Here is a 15,109-nt window from a genome sequence, read left to right as displayed (position 1 = left end):
CTTTCAATTTGGCACAGACCTTCACTTGGTCCCCAGGAAGAACTGTTTTGATTTTGTTGGTCAAAGGTCACTGTTACTTCTTGTCTGTTCCATTCTTGTGGATGCGATGCCATTACTCAGGAACAGAAGGGAAGATTGTGACCATATTTCCCCTTTAGTCAGAACTGGTGACACTGATCTTGGGTGTTCACCTTGAAGCTTTGGGGATTGTAAAGTTCATCTGTGCTGGCAAGTTAAAGATGTCAGTGAAGCATGCACATTTTAGATTTTGTATCTTATTTGCCGCAATATCCTTATTTAAAGCATTGTTTACTGTCATGGCTACAAATTTGTGTTCAGCTATATCAAGTATATTCAATTCAATTTTATTTATATAGCGCCAAATCACAACACAGGTTATTTGAAACACTTAAGACAACCGCGAGGCAGTAATTCTAGTTATTCAATAATCAACATAAAAATTTGTCGTGACATGAGTTCAAATTTACTGTCACTATCAAAAGTTCCAGGGCTACTTCCTTTCCACTAACCTATATGATGTTGTTAGAAAAATTACTCAGAGGCTTGATTCAAAATCAAACATATCGGACATTTATTCTTGCAAGAAGGAGCAAATACATGTACACTCAAAGAAAGATGTCCAGCATTGCTCGAAGTCTCTCCTCCGTAGTTCAGCTTATATACAGTGTGACAAACAGTTGACAGTCACCCCCATTCCCTCTGTATATCTGATTTTGTAGACAGTACTGAGTGAGGTCGTAGGTCACAAGATAAAGGTACAGAGACGTTGTAACTGAGACTATAGAACCACGTTGTGCAACGGATAGACAAACATTTGACAAGTATGATGAGTTCATTATTTTTCCATCAGATGTCAGGGCTTCCAATGTCCGAGCAGTTGCATCACTAATCCATTATCACGTCATCAGAGAACTGTCCTTCCAGAATGATCTTTACTTGTTCGAGAATGATCTGGGCCTTTCTCATCCTCATGATTCTGGCCCCAGCGGTCATACCCGCCTCTCCATCTCCTTCCTGCAGGGATTGCCCCACCAATCGCAGGGGTAGGCATGGGATTAGCTCCTCAGATTAAAGTAGCCACCTCCAAACCCAGCCTAATCCGGCCATCTGTCAGAGAGCAGCAAACCAGCCAACCCGGCTAACTATAAAGCCAGAAGAGCACACGCCTAGAGGGGAAAAATAAATCTTGACAACACACACACTTTTTCAGAGAGAGGCAGCATGACAATGGAGGAGACATACCTTCTCAACCACCCAGGAGTCAGGAAGAAAATTCTGGCTGGGGGAACAGGACCACTGCCTCACTTTCCACCTGGAACAAAGGTACCTTAATTCACACTTAGCCTGATTACCTAAATGATGCTAAATTTAAAACCAGTATGTTGGCAAGAATGATCCCTTTATAATCATCACTGCCATGTAATTAATGTTCCACCGGGGGGGGGGGGGGGGGGGGGGGGGGGGGGAAGCATCTATTTTTAGCTGTGTGTTGCTTTGGCCGCTTCAATTACAATCTGTTGAATTATTCATAAAGTGAGAAAATGTATTCTGTATTTGAGTCACACACACAGAGCAAACATTTGGTCAACCAAATTGCAACATGTTTTTTGGCACTGTGTCTTTGTTTCTGTTCATCCACTGATCTGCTGGTCTTCCACCTTATTCCCTTCTTAGCCACATCCAGCCATATGGCTCCGAGCCTGGACAACGTGGCATATTTTCCATGACAGTGCCAGCATGAATTTCTATTTACCTGTGTGTCCTTTTTTTTTATATATAGTGTGTGTGCATGTTCCCTCCTGTGTGAGGTGATTCCCAGTTGCTCACACAGTTATCAGACCATTATGCACAATCTGTCAGGCTATAAATAGAGGGTTACATGGATCCAACATAATTTTACAGTCAGGGTGAAGTTGACGCTTTCACATGTACGCAAACGCTCACAAAACTAAATGAAAACTGACATTTCTGTGTTGCATAAGAAGTGTGAGAAATATATCCTGACAGCACTCAGATCAAAAGTCATTACTGTGAATAAAGAAAATTAAAGATTAAAGAAATAATAAGATAAAAGGGCGACAGAAGAAAACAAGCAAATCATAAAACTTTTAACAACTACACATTGTTAGATCAATTGTATTTATTTCATTTTTTTTTTTTTTTATCTGTAGAATGTCAAACACAAACTCTAAGAAAAGGAGAGAAAAAGTTCTTCACTATAATTAAGAAAGTGAGGAAAAACATGGGTTAACTGCATGCCAAATATACAAATGCTGTTTTTTTTTGTTTGTTTTTTTAATTCACTGGAATCGTTTCTGAGCCAGTGATTAAAAGGATCGTTACGTTTGCTGTCAATGCAACACATTAACATTTATGGACTTTGAAAAGATGTATGAATCATTGAAAGGCTTCCTGACTATAATCCCATGGAGGATTCTTCCCCACAAGAACTCTACGAAATAGTGACCTAAGTAGACAAACAGTACAGCATCATAATTTTTTTTCTTTTACAATAAGTTTATACTGATTTATTTATTGCATATTTTGATGAAAAATACACCCAGTATCCACTTTAATAGGCCTTGTGAAGCACCCACCAAGGGTAGTTTCCTTCACTGATCTCCACTCTGTTCTTACTGCTTTTCACTCTCTCTTCCCATCCAAGATTGTTTTCCATTTCCAGACGCTCCTGGACAACTTTGAGCGGACGGTCGTCGATGACAGCCGACTGGCCAGCAGACCTGCCGAGATCTTTGTCGGAAAGATGTTCAAGTTGGAAGTCTGGGAGACCCTGCTGATGTCCATGAGGCTCGGAGAGGTGGCTGAGTTCTGGTGTGATGCCGTTGTGAGTTGAATTACAGACTGCGGGCATACATTCTGAGGCCCCTGAGAGGTCCTAATAAGTGTCCATGGGCAAAGAAGGGAAGCTTTTACTCCTCATTGAAATGCACATGAATCAACCTTCTGGAGCATCCTACATGCTCAGTATGATAAACACAAACAGAGCAATCTTTTGTGCAAATTTTAATGTTTTTCCTTCTGGAGAAAAATACAATTTGCAAGTAAAATCTGGCCACTGTTTTTCTTTGTAGGACTGATTGGCACAGGGTGCCAGCAGCAGGGCGTTAGCGTGATTAACTGGCTTTATGTCTTGTTTTAGACCCTATGTTCATGTTTTTGTTGATGTGCTAATTTTCGCAGCACACAGGCCTGTACCCCATCGTGTCCAAGGGAATGAGGCTCATTGCTCAAGGGAAAGACCCCCTCGAGGGCCAGAGACACATGTGCGGCATGGGAAACATGTTCTACTATCACTCCACTGGTTTTCCAGAGCTAGATGAGATAATGCGAACTCCTCAGCCTCTTATATTTATCATGGAGCTGCTGCAGGTAAGCACCAGCAGCAAAACACACACACACACACACACACTGTGACAAACGAAAGCAGACATTGTTGAACAATCAGCTGTCTTCTGATTCTTTTCAATAAACAACTCCTCTCATATTTTAGCAACCGTAAACATCGGCAGACAGTAAAAAAAAAAAAAGACTCATTTACCTACTAATCCTTGCATTTTCTGAGAAGTGACACACTATTTTCTGAAGCCAACTGACAGGCACAGACAACCTTCAAGTCCCTCTTTGGCTGAAACATTCAGCTTTGAAATAACATATTATTCAGAAGAAGCCTGAGACTCATCAGGGGGTCCAGCAGCAGTGACAGGAAATTAAATCTCTCCTGTTTTGGAAAATTTCACAGTTGTTTCTTTCTATACATGAGTTGACAACTCTTCAGAGGAGGAAGAATTTAGAATCTTAAGGTAAAATTAGTGATACCTCAATATGTAAATACATACCGGTAAGTAACAGTGACACATTCAAAGTACTGCTAGCAAAATTTATCCAAAGTAAATGTACTGTGTATAATGGCTAACATCAAAGTGGTAAAACCCCTGAAGAGCTCCTGAAAAATGACTTATTTTAACCCTTGTGTACACAAGATAATATTTTATGCACGCAAATGATCTGGTGCTAGAAAGTCAAATTCCAACCTGAGCAGCTATAATCAGCCCCATACCTTTAAACAGCTGTGTGGAAATCCAGAGCCTTTAATTTGTAAAAAAAAAAAACAACAACTAAAAATTAGCAACTTAGTGTAAAATCAGATTAACAATTAAATATAGCGTTTAAATAAATCTAAAGAAAAGTAAAAATGTTCTTCTGTAATGTAGTTGTAGTTGAGCAGAAGTGTAAAGTACCATAAACTGTAAATAACAAGTGCCTCAAAGTTGTATTTAAATACTTGAGAACTTCTTTGTACCTGTTTCACATTCACTTGCATCATTGGAGTTTTTCTCCCTTTGACATTTTTGTTCCATTCCTTCTCCTCCTGCGGCTGCTGCTTCCAGGTAGGAGACCCTTTGTCCTACCAGAGGGAGTCATGGATGATGGAGAAGGATGAGAAGCTGCAGACGGTGCCAACGCTCCACATGCAGGGAAACATGTTGGTCAAGCAGAGAAAATTCAGAGAGGCGGCCAGCAAGTACAAAGAAGCCGTCCTGCTGCTGAAAACGGTCCAGTCCAGGGTGAGGGAAGAACGAGGGAAGAAAGTGGATGCTGTGCCAGCTTGTGGATTTTGAGGTTTTGTCAGGATTTTAGCTTTTTGGGACATGTGACACATTCTTTTCCATGTGGAGATTCCTGTTTTCCTGTTTTGCTCTGCTTCACTGTGGCCCTGATTACATGCGGTCGGGTGGGAGTGCTAGCAAAGGAAAGAGGAGGGAGAGCTGTGGAGGACTGTAGAATCATAGAGGGGTGTAAAGACGGAGGAATACTGGGAGAAGGGAAGTTGTGAGATATTTTGATAAGAGAGCATACAGGTTGAGGTTTTTTGGCAGCTTTAGAAACTTTGATATTGAAGGCTTACAGATAGTTGGCCTACATGCAAGCAGCTAGTAAAGCTCTGTTGGGGCAGAGATGATGCCTCTGGTCTGTTTTACTATCCCAAAGCCATGCCATTTTCTAATCTGTGTGAAAATGTTTAAACCTACTGGATTCACATAAATGGTTCAAATATGTGTAGGAGCTGCCAAGCAACATAGCAGCACCATGAACATGTCTTTGTTATTTCTTCTCTGCATGTGTGTGTGTGTGTGTGTGTGTGTATAGGAGATGCCGGGCGATGTCGACTACATTAACTTAGGTCGAATGATTGTCCCCCTGGAGTTAAACTACTGCCAGTGTATGTTGGAGCTGGAGGAGTTCTATGAAGTGATAGAGCACACCACTGAACTGCTGGAGAAACATAAAGGTAAAGGGAAACGCTGGCTTAAAAATAACTGTAAAGGTTTCATTCTGATTACTAATTTATTGTTATTTTCCGCACTGAAACAGGTTTTCAGGGAGAACTGACAGAGCACCCTATTTATTTATTTATTTTTCCAGTTTTTTCTATTACTTAACATTCACACAGTTGCATCAGTCAAACCACTGAGCGGAACAGCTTCATTGGAGTCACCAGGGTTAATCCTGTGCACAAAAGTAGTACAATATGGTAAGATTGTTATTCACTCACTTTCCGCCAGAGACGTGAACCAGAAAACGTACTGTATGTCCCCCATGCTCTAACCCCAAAGTTACAGATGTCCACAAATTCTTCAGGAAAAAAAAAAAAAAAAGCAACATTCTTGCTATCAGCTTTTGTTAGCTGTGCTAGTGTAATTTATATACGAGTGTTCTTACTTCTTAAAATGTATGGAGATCTTTTATAGCATAGATATCTTCATTTATACTGTATAGAGTTGTACAAGTTTAAGAAATCTCCATCTTGAGAGAATGTTTGTGGTATTTTGAAGCCCTACAGATTTATTTTGTGCCCATACAAGCTTGAGAACAGGGATGGGTTTTCTTTAGCGCTTGACCTATACTGGATTTTTAGGGCAGCTGACATATTTGGAAGTACAAAAATTACAAAGATATGTAATGGAGGTAGGATATTTTACTGTTTAACAATACTTTGTTTTGGTCCAAAGTGACATCAGTACACTGAAACAGTGGACGTCACTGGGAATGTAAAATTATAAATAGCTGTAATTTTTTAATTGAATAATTATAAAAAAAACAAAAAAAACAAGACACAAATAGAACAATTTCTAAATTACCCCAACCATCTTTTTCGCTTTATGTTCTGTAAGAAAAAGTTTTCATATCAGACAACATATACACAGATACTGATACATGTGTGCCAGGTCAATCTTGGCCGATAAAATCAGCAAACCAATAACTTGGTTGGGCTTTAGTTTTCTTTATAAACATCCTGCTCAAAACTCTGATAAATCTGGTGAATAAAGATTCAGAGCAAACTTGAACATAAACTCTGCCAGAATGTGCCATAATTTTAACATAACTGCAGGCATCATTGAACTTTTGCCATAGCTAGATGTAGTTGAGTGCAAATTTTCATCTGTAATTGACCTTTCAACATTTTAATAACTATGCTTTTTCACTTTTTTGACAAAAGTGAGATGTAATTTATCCCTGTCCCTCAAGTATAAAAGGAAAGTCAAGATGCGATTATGTTCGCTTAGTACGAAGACTGTGAGCAAGTGGAAACAGCTACCTTGACTATTTTCCACTTGTAGTTTTTGTAACATCTCTTGGGTGAAGACTGTTGTTTGTTGCATGTGAAGCAGAGTGGAAATCATTTTTTTTTGTATCCACGTCTTGGCGATAAAGCCAACATTCCTCAAATGTCAAACTATTCTTTGTAATCAAGTTACATGAAATGCTGCAGAATGATGGGTAAGAAGTTGGTCTGTGCACATGCACTGCTGCATATGAACCCTAACAGTAATTCTGAAATGTTGTAAAAAGATGACAGGTCGGGGGTCTGATGGCTGTTCTGGGTTTGCCGCTGCGTGTAGGAGGGCTGAGGTTGACAGTACTGAGGGTTTTACAGTTGGCGCAGCCCTGGGAATTGTACTGTCAAACCCATGGCTACTCATATAATCCTAGAGGAGCCTCACATGCCGGCATAGTCCCGACTTCAGAGCCTCATGAATTATGCCCCTCACCCAGAGACAGCATCCACTGAGGCAGTCTTTATTTTACACCCTATTCCTCAGCCTGGGTTTTCAGTTTTACAGGACTTAGTTATTAGACATTTGTGGGCATGTGTGTTTGTATCACTCATGTTGTGGGTAGAGTGAAGGTAATAATAAATATGGTTAGGGACAGGGTAACTCTAGGAAATAAATGTAAGCTATTGTAATTTTCTCTGAAGTGATGGAAACATGGCTGTGTGTGTGGCATGAGGAGGACGGGTGTAAACTTGCTTATTAGTAAGCAGGAAGTGAAGCGTGAAAATGGTGAGCTCCACTAGTTTGAGCAGTTGTCACAAAGCTGCACAATTGCTACCCCATCTTTTCCCTTTCTACTGCTTTGTTGTCCCTTTTCCAATCCTTTTCCAGCTATTTCTTTAGTTTCAACTACCAGCTCTCCACACTTTGTTCTCCTTTTCTTCTACACTTCTCATTCTTCTCCTTGCTGTTATTCCCCCTGTCATCACTATCATGCTGTCTGTCTCAATTCAAGTCAGCCACTCTGCCGCTGTTCCATCCCTTCAACCTTGTCTAGAAAAGGCTGCAGTGTCTCTGCTTTTGCCATGGGCGATACTATCTGCTTAACTGTTGGCTGAATGAAAATTTAGCAGAGACAGGACATTAAATGCAAAGGAACAGAAAAATGGAGCCTTCAGCGGGTATCTAAACCAAGCACAGAGGCATGGCAGTGTGTGACAAAATATAGTGTCCAAGTGTGTCCACGCATATTCAATTTTGGAAAATGCACTTATTTGCCTTTTGGTGTGGAGTTAGATGAGGAGATTGACTTTCATGTCATTTGGTTAAATATAAGGCTACGACTTGCAGCATATCAACTTAGTTTAGCACAAAGACTGGCATATGAGCACGAACAGTAATTTGGAAATGTGATAAAAAGCTGACAGCTTGGGGGTCTGATGCCTGTTCTGGGTTGGCTGCAGTGGCTGCTGCATGTTGCCGCTGTGTGTAGGAGGGCTGAGGTTGACAGTACTGAGGGTCTTACAGTCGGGGCAGCCCTGGGAATTGTACTGCCAAACCCACGGCTACTCATGTAATCCAAGAGGAGCCTCACATGCCGGCCATGCTTTTAGTGTGGAGTTAGATGAGGAGATTGACTTTCATATCACTTGGTTAAATATAAGGCTACAACTTGCAGCATTTCAACTTAGTTTAGCACAAAGACTGGCAACAGTTCACCTGGTAACAAATCCCACCAACATGTCTAAAGCGCTCTATTTAGCCTGCTATGTTTATATTTTGTTTAGTCCGTGCAAAAAAAGAGTAACTAGAATTATCACCATGGTGTTGAATAATGGCCAGTTAAGTGTTTTTGCAGAACATTTTGATGTCACAGTGAGGTTGACCTTTGACCAAATGTCATCACATCATTAACTTATCCTGTTAGACATTTGTGAGAATTTTTTATCATAATTGATATATGAATTCTTGAGTCATGGCAACAAAAATGGTTTGTGAGGTCACAGTGACCTTTGACCTTTAACTACTAAATTTTGATCGGTTCATCCTCGCAATTGAAGGTTTGTGCCAAATTTGTACAAATTCCCTTAAGGCGTTCCTGAGATACCGCGTTCACAAGAATGGGACGAAAAACTAAAAAGCTTAACAGCTCCAGCAAAGGCTGTCACCAGTTCTGAGGCATAAAAACGACATTCACCATTTTACAGGGAGTTATATGCTAGACAAATGCTTGCAGACAAAACAACAGTAAGTTGTCATTTTGCACCCTTTTTTCTTACACACAAAACAATGTGTTAATTAGTGAGCTGTAGAAGTGAATTATTTTATGTTGGGCAGAACCAGGTGAGTTGTGTCCCCGTGTTTCTACTTTTTGTGTGAAGTTGAGTGAGTCTCATCTAACTCTGCCGGAAATCAAATGAGCGTTTATTACAACATATAAAACCTTTGCTTTAAGATTTAAGGCTTTAGTGAGGAATAAAGATGCAGTATGTATGTATTGTTTGTTTTCAAACTCTGCAGGTGAGAAATAGACAAGTGCGCCCCTACTTTCTGTTCTAAATGCAGACAAATCACCACTTCAGCTTCAGCAGACAGACCAGATTTATTATTGAATATCTCGGAGAGACATCAATAACAGTTTTTCCATGTTTTGTTCTTTCTGTTTCTCAGACTGTGTGAAGGGCTACTACAAGAGAGCAAAGGCCCACGCTGCTGTGTGGAATGAAAAGGAAGCCCGGAGAGATTTCAACATGGTGGCTCACCTGGACGTCACTCTGGCTTTGCTTGTCAGTCGAGAGCTGAAGGCCCTGTCAGAGAGCATGAAGGAGAAGTACTGGGAGGAGAAGGAGAAATACTGGAACATGCTGGAGAAAAAGGAGAACGAAAATGAAGAAGACAATGAGGAGGGAGAACGACAGGATGAGGAGGAAAAGGCGAAAGGAGGGATCGAGGAGGTAAAACAAGAAGACGTTGAAAGTGCGACCGAAGCGAAAAAAGTGGAAGAAAGTGTTTCAGACAAGTCTCCATTCAAATGTGCTGAAGTTCATCAAGAGGAACTTGGAGAAAACAAGGCTACACCAACGGAGGGAACAGGCATCAAAGAGGAAGCAACATCTTCTGCGACTGATCTAAACGCTTGTACGAAAACCGAGGGGAAAGACTGGCAGCAGATGTTACGACTGGTCATGTTGCTGCAGAACGAAGGAAACTTCCTCATTAAAGAAAACCATTTTCAGGAAGCTTCTGTGAAATTCAAGGAGGCTTTAGAATATGTGGACTTCCTTCAAAATAAGGTAAGTCTGAGAATTAGAAATTCTGGGGAAAAAAAAAAGCAAAACAAAGCTTTTTGTTGTCATGACGATGTCCAGATGGACATCAGGATGGATTCCTGCTTTAACGACTACCACTTCCAGCATGCCAGAAAGTCGTTTTTCCAAAGGATTGTGGCTCGCTGTGCCTCGTAAACAATAATCAACTGTCATTGTGGCTGTTTTTTTTGGTGTTTTTTTTAACTGAAGAGCAGCTGTGGCATTGTAGGTATGCTGGCAGAGTGAAGTGCAGAGAACGAGCTCTAAAAATAATGGCTATCCACAGAGATATGACTGTCACAGCGCTCGCTTCGGCTTCTTTTCTCTTTCTTTATCTCCCTCTCCTCTGCCACGCCTCACTGTCCAACTCCCTCACGCCTTTAATTCACACACAACAAACTTCCTCTTCATGTCAACCCATCCTACTCCGTCTTTATTTCTCCTCCTCCTTACTTTTCTCTGCCTCCTCTCTCTTATCATCTTCTTCATCCAATCTTCTTCATCCCTCCTCCCAACCCTTTATGTCGCTGTCTCTATTTCTGTCCTCGCATTCTTTTCCTTTTTGTTTCATCTTGTCAACATTTCTTCTCCCATCTATCACCACCATCACCTCCTCGACCCTCATCATCCCACACTGCTCTCTCAGCAGGTGGATCGGCTGGGCGAAGACTGGGAGTCGCTGGAGAAAGTGCGTCTTCCGCTGACTCTCAACCTCAGCCACTGCATGCTGGAGCTGAAGCAATACCAGCAAGTGGTGGAACTCAACAACAAGCTGCTGAAGAAGCATAAAGGTAATATATGTTAATGTGAAGATGGGAGTTTGTCACTGGGGAGGAAACCAAAGTCTTATTTTGATTTAAAAAAAAAAAAAAAAGGTACACAAGTATACTTGGGGTTACTTTTGTTTTGCACAACATTTATAATTTGAGAAATATAAAGATGGGATGCCTGGACCTCAGCAAATAACTGCCTTCACACTGCAACAATCCTTGAGCTCACTGTTTACCAGGGAAAGAAGAAACCAAACATTCACAACCGCAATGCTGTGTCTCCCGTTTGTTCCCCTGGCACCCACTCGTGGACATCAGTCAAAAATTCATAAATTTTTTTTAGGGCCCGAGCACCGATGGTGCAAAAGCCCTATTGTTATCCAAGGAATTATTATTCTCGTTCCTTATTTTTCTCTGCAAAGAACTGCAATTTTGGCAGCTCTATCATATTCAAAAACTGTGTACCAGCGTGTACGCGTGTCTCTTGGCGAAATTTCTTTTTATTTTAGTTGAGTTTTGAGTGGGCATGGCCAAATAGCTCGCTAGCACCCCCTAAACTGCAGCCCCGGCACCTAGTTTCACCTAGTTTCACCTACATGCACCAAACTCGGTGGACATGTGTATCACACCTAGACGTACAAATTTTTTTTCCATTGCACCATTACGTCACCTCAACAAGAAGTCGGCCATTTTGAATTTAGTGGCCATTTTGGGCGACTCGCACATGTTGTACTTTAACAAATTCCTCCTACAGATTTTGTCGGACCAACTTGAAATTGAGTCAGTTCACTCTTAACATGTTTGGGACGAAAGATTATCAAAAGAATTAGTTTTCGTCGATCGGTGTGCACGTGACGTGGTGGCCATTTTGAGCGTCTCGCCATGAAACTACAAGTTGCTATAAATCGTATGTACATGGACGGAACTTCTCCAAACGTTGCAGGTATGATAACAGTCCGACCCTGAACACATCTGGATGGTACTATTCACTCAGTCATAGCACCCCGTGGTGGCAACTAGAAATTACATTTTTCATACTTTCACATGCTACATCGAGCCGGTTGATCACATCAGAATAGCTTAAACACGTTGATGATGATATATTGAGAAATTCGTTTGACTTTGTCCAAGGGCGTCCCCGTGGCGATGCGGCAAAGTCTGACGTTTCACTGTGTCACAGGAAGTTGATGTTTAAGGTCAAAGGATGCTTGAAACCTCATGAAATGTGGCACATACACCTGGCGTGGTGAGATATTGAGAAATTCGTTTGACTTTGTCCAAGGGCGTCCCCGTGGCGATGCGGCAAAGTCTGACGTTTCGCTGTGTCACAGGGTGACACATACATCTGATGTGTTTTGCGAGTGGGCGTGGCCAGACGGCTCGCTAGTGCCCCCTAAACTGCAGCACCTAGTTTCACCTACATGCACCAAAATATAACACCGAGATGTACAAAAAAGTCTCTTGGCAGCATGACCTCAACTAAACAGGAAGTCCGCCATTTTGAATTTATTCTCCTTTTTTGGCTATTCGCACGTGTTGTATTTTAACAAACTCCTCCTACAGATTTTGACGTACCAACCTGAAGTTTTGTCTGTCCTATCTTAACACTTAGGAGATGAAAAGTTATCAAAGGGATTTGTTTTCGTCCAACGGTGTGCCTGTGGCGTTGTGGCCATTTTGAGCATCTCGCCATGAAACTACAAGTTGCTGTAACTTTTATGTACCTATTCCAATCTTCCTTAAACGCTACATCCCTGATAAAAGTCCGGCACTGAATAAACCTGTATGGTATTATTCACCCATAGTCATAGCGCCTCCTGCTGGCAACTAAAAATTAAATATTTCATACTTTCCATTGCTTCGCAAGCTGGTTGATCATGTGAACTTAAATTCGGGTAAGAATAGCCTTAACATGTTGATGATGATATATTGAGAAGCCTGTGCGTTACCGTCAAAGGTCATGGTGATGTGGCAAACTTTGATATTTTAAATTATTGAAAGTCAAAAGGGGGGCTTGAACCCCAAACCTTTTGACTGAGAGGCAACTGTGGTAACCACTGCACCATCAATCTTCCCAGGAAAAGGTCTGCATTGTGACATATCATCATATCGTTTGAAATATGAAAAAGTCACGTGATGTTGAAAATATGAATACAAGTTATACTATAGCATGTAGTATTATTTAAAATACTGTAGTATGACATTTATTTTGTCATACTATACTATTTATATATATATATATATACACTATTTTGCATGTCGTCCAAAATATGGAAAAAAAAGTCATAATATAGATGGAATATATGGAAAAAAAGTAATGTCGTCCAAAATATGAAAAAAAGTCAGCTGATGTGGTTGAAAATATGAATTAAACCTATACTATACTGTGTAGTATTATTTAAAATGTAGTCCAATGTATGAAAATGTTGTCCAAATTGTGAAAAAAAAGTTATACTATAGCATGTCATCCAAAATTTGGAATAAAAAGTCATACTATAGCATGTCGTCCAAAATCTGAAAAAAAGTCACCATAACATGTCATCCAAAATCTGAAAAAAAGTCATACTATAGCATGTCGTCCAAAATATGGAAAAAAAGTCATACTTTGGCATGTCATCCAAAATCCGAAAAAAAAAGTCACTATACCATGTCGTCTAAAATCAGAAAAAAAGTCATACTATAGCATGTCGTCCTAAATCAGAAAAAAAGTCATACTATAGCATGTCATCCAAAATTTGGAATAAAAAGTCATACTATAGCATATCGTCCAAAATCAGAAAAAATGTCATACTATATCATGTCGTTCAAAATAGGAAAATAAAGTCATACTATAGCATGTCATTCAAAATAGGAAAAAAAAAGTCCTACTATAGCATGTTGTCCAAAAATGACCCAAAAGTCATTTTTGAACATAGTATATAGTATATAGTATGTAGTATGTAGTATATAGTATATAGTATAGCCAGGGCGATGCGGCCAAGTTTGATGTTTTGACGTGACACAGGAAGTTGAGGTTTAAGGTCAAACGATGCTCCAAACCTCACGAAACCTTGCACATGCGTCAGGCACCAACTTTCATGAGTTTTTGAAGATGTTAAAGCCGCCAAAAAAAAGGCAATTTTCTTTAAGAAGAATAAGGAACGAGATCGAGAAAAAAATTAAAACTGAAAGCGGGAATATGTGGAGCCTCACGTGCTGCACGTCGGGGAGCCGGCGGCCCCGACCCGCTGGATCCCCGACATGCAGCGTGCGAGGGCCATCACATCACTGCTTGCAGTTTTAATTTCTCTTTATGTTTCTGTTATGATGAAATATTTATAGTTGAGGCTGATCTGAAACACTTGTTCTTACAATTTTGTTTTTCCTTCATTTACTCCCCTTCAGCCTTCTCCTTCTTTGTCTGTCTCTGTCATTACTTCATCCTCCCTCTAGTTTGTTTTACCTTTAACTGTTAGTTTTACTGCTCTCCTGTTTTATTCTTGCTGACCCTTATTTGCTCTCTTTTCTTACACTACACAGGTAACTTTAAGGCACTGTACCATAGGGCACAAGCTCATGCCGCATTATGCAATGAGGACAAAGCCCAGAAGGACTTTGACATGGTGGAGAGGTTAGACCCAAAGTTCAAGCCCTTTGTTCGCCAGGAACTGAAGAAGCTGGGCCAGCGCATGCGCACCATGCATGCCAGGCAGAACAAGACTTACTGGGATACAACGCAGGAGAAGTGGGGGCCCGGGGGAAACGAGGCCAAGACTGCAGCGAGAAAGAAGAATGTCAAATGTGCTCCAAAAGCCAAAGAAAAAACTGAAGCGGATAAGAAGACTCATGATAGTGAGATTCGGCAGACGGAAAGCTCAGAGAAACTCCCCCCTGCTGAGACAGACGGAGCGGATAACACAGAAACAGAGAAAAATCCAGATGTGAAGGCAGAGCACAGTAATACAGAGCCAGAGTGTGGGAGAGTGAGTGGAGAGGGGTTTGATAATGAAAACACAGAGAGGGTTGTGGTTCATGAAGCCACGCCAGGTGCACCAGATAATGGAGCATCAGATAAAGATAGTGATCCTGCGCCCACCAGCCCAGGCAAAGATAAAGTGGCGAGCAAGAGATCAGCACGTGATAAGGGCAGAAAGAAGGTCAAATGCCAATCAAGGGTTGCACCGAACCCAAGCAAAACAAGCCCAGAGAGCAAAGCCACTTGTGGTAAGACAGGAAATTCAGCATAGCTCTAAAATGGTCTTTTGTACCACCAAGGGTCACAAGTGAAGCTGGGGGCAAAGACATAAGCAGACCTAACAATTGAGAAAGAAAAGCAATGTGAACAGAGGAGAAAAACAAGAGCAAATATTGGTTCTGCTACATCAAAATCCAAATATAAACACACAAAGAAAAAAAATATATAAACAGCCTGTATTTGGCACCGTTCTGAGTT

The 15,109-nt window shown here is 40.9% G+C and overlaps 1 protein-coding gene across 1 annotated transcript; it reads left to right on the top strand.

The window, feature by feature from the left end:
- Window positions 1-1,242: 1,242 nt before the first annotated feature.
- LOC138211596 (uncharacterized) lies at window positions 1,243-15,109 on the top strand. Its single transcript, XM_069171565.1, has 8 exons — window positions 1,243-1,344; window positions 2,687-2,866; window positions 3,223-3,411; window positions 4,431-4,607; window positions 5,191-5,332; window positions 9,270-9,892; window positions 10,557-10,698; window positions 14,197-15,109. Exons 1-8 carry the CDS (start codon window positions 1,243-1,245, stop codon window positions 14,901-14,903), a joined length of 2,262 nt encoding a protein of 753 aa, XP_069027666.1. The 3' UTR covers window positions 14,904-15,109.

Source organism: Embiotoca jacksoni, unplaced genomic scaffold (genome assembly GCF_022577435.1).
Source record: "Embiotoca jacksoni isolate LCO1_2020_lvr unplaced genomic scaffold, fEmbJac1.0.p SCAF_5, whole genome shotgun sequence".
Taxonomy (NCBI): Eukaryota; Metazoa; Chordata; class Actinopteri; family Embiotocidae; genus Embiotoca; species Embiotoca jacksoni.
Note: the sequence above shows the minus strand (reverse complement) of the source record. Positions and strands in the feature narration are given on the sequence as shown.

What these genes read in the sequence shown, in the direction of transcription:
- LOC138211596 (XM_069171565.1), top strand. Translation starts at nt 1,243, where the DNA reads ATGACAATGGAGGAGACATACCTTCTCAACCACCCAGGAGTCAGGAAG. An exon ending in ACTGCTGGAGAAACATAAAG is followed by an intron (nt 5,333 to 9,269) that starts GTAAAGGGAAAC and finishes TCTGTTTCTCAG; the next exon opens with ACTGTGTGAAGGGCTACTAC. An exon ending in TGGACTTCCTTCAAAATAAG is followed by an intron (nt 9,893 to 10,556) that starts GTAAGTCTGAGA and finishes CTCTCTCAGCAG; the next exon opens with GTGGATCGGCTGGGCGAAGA.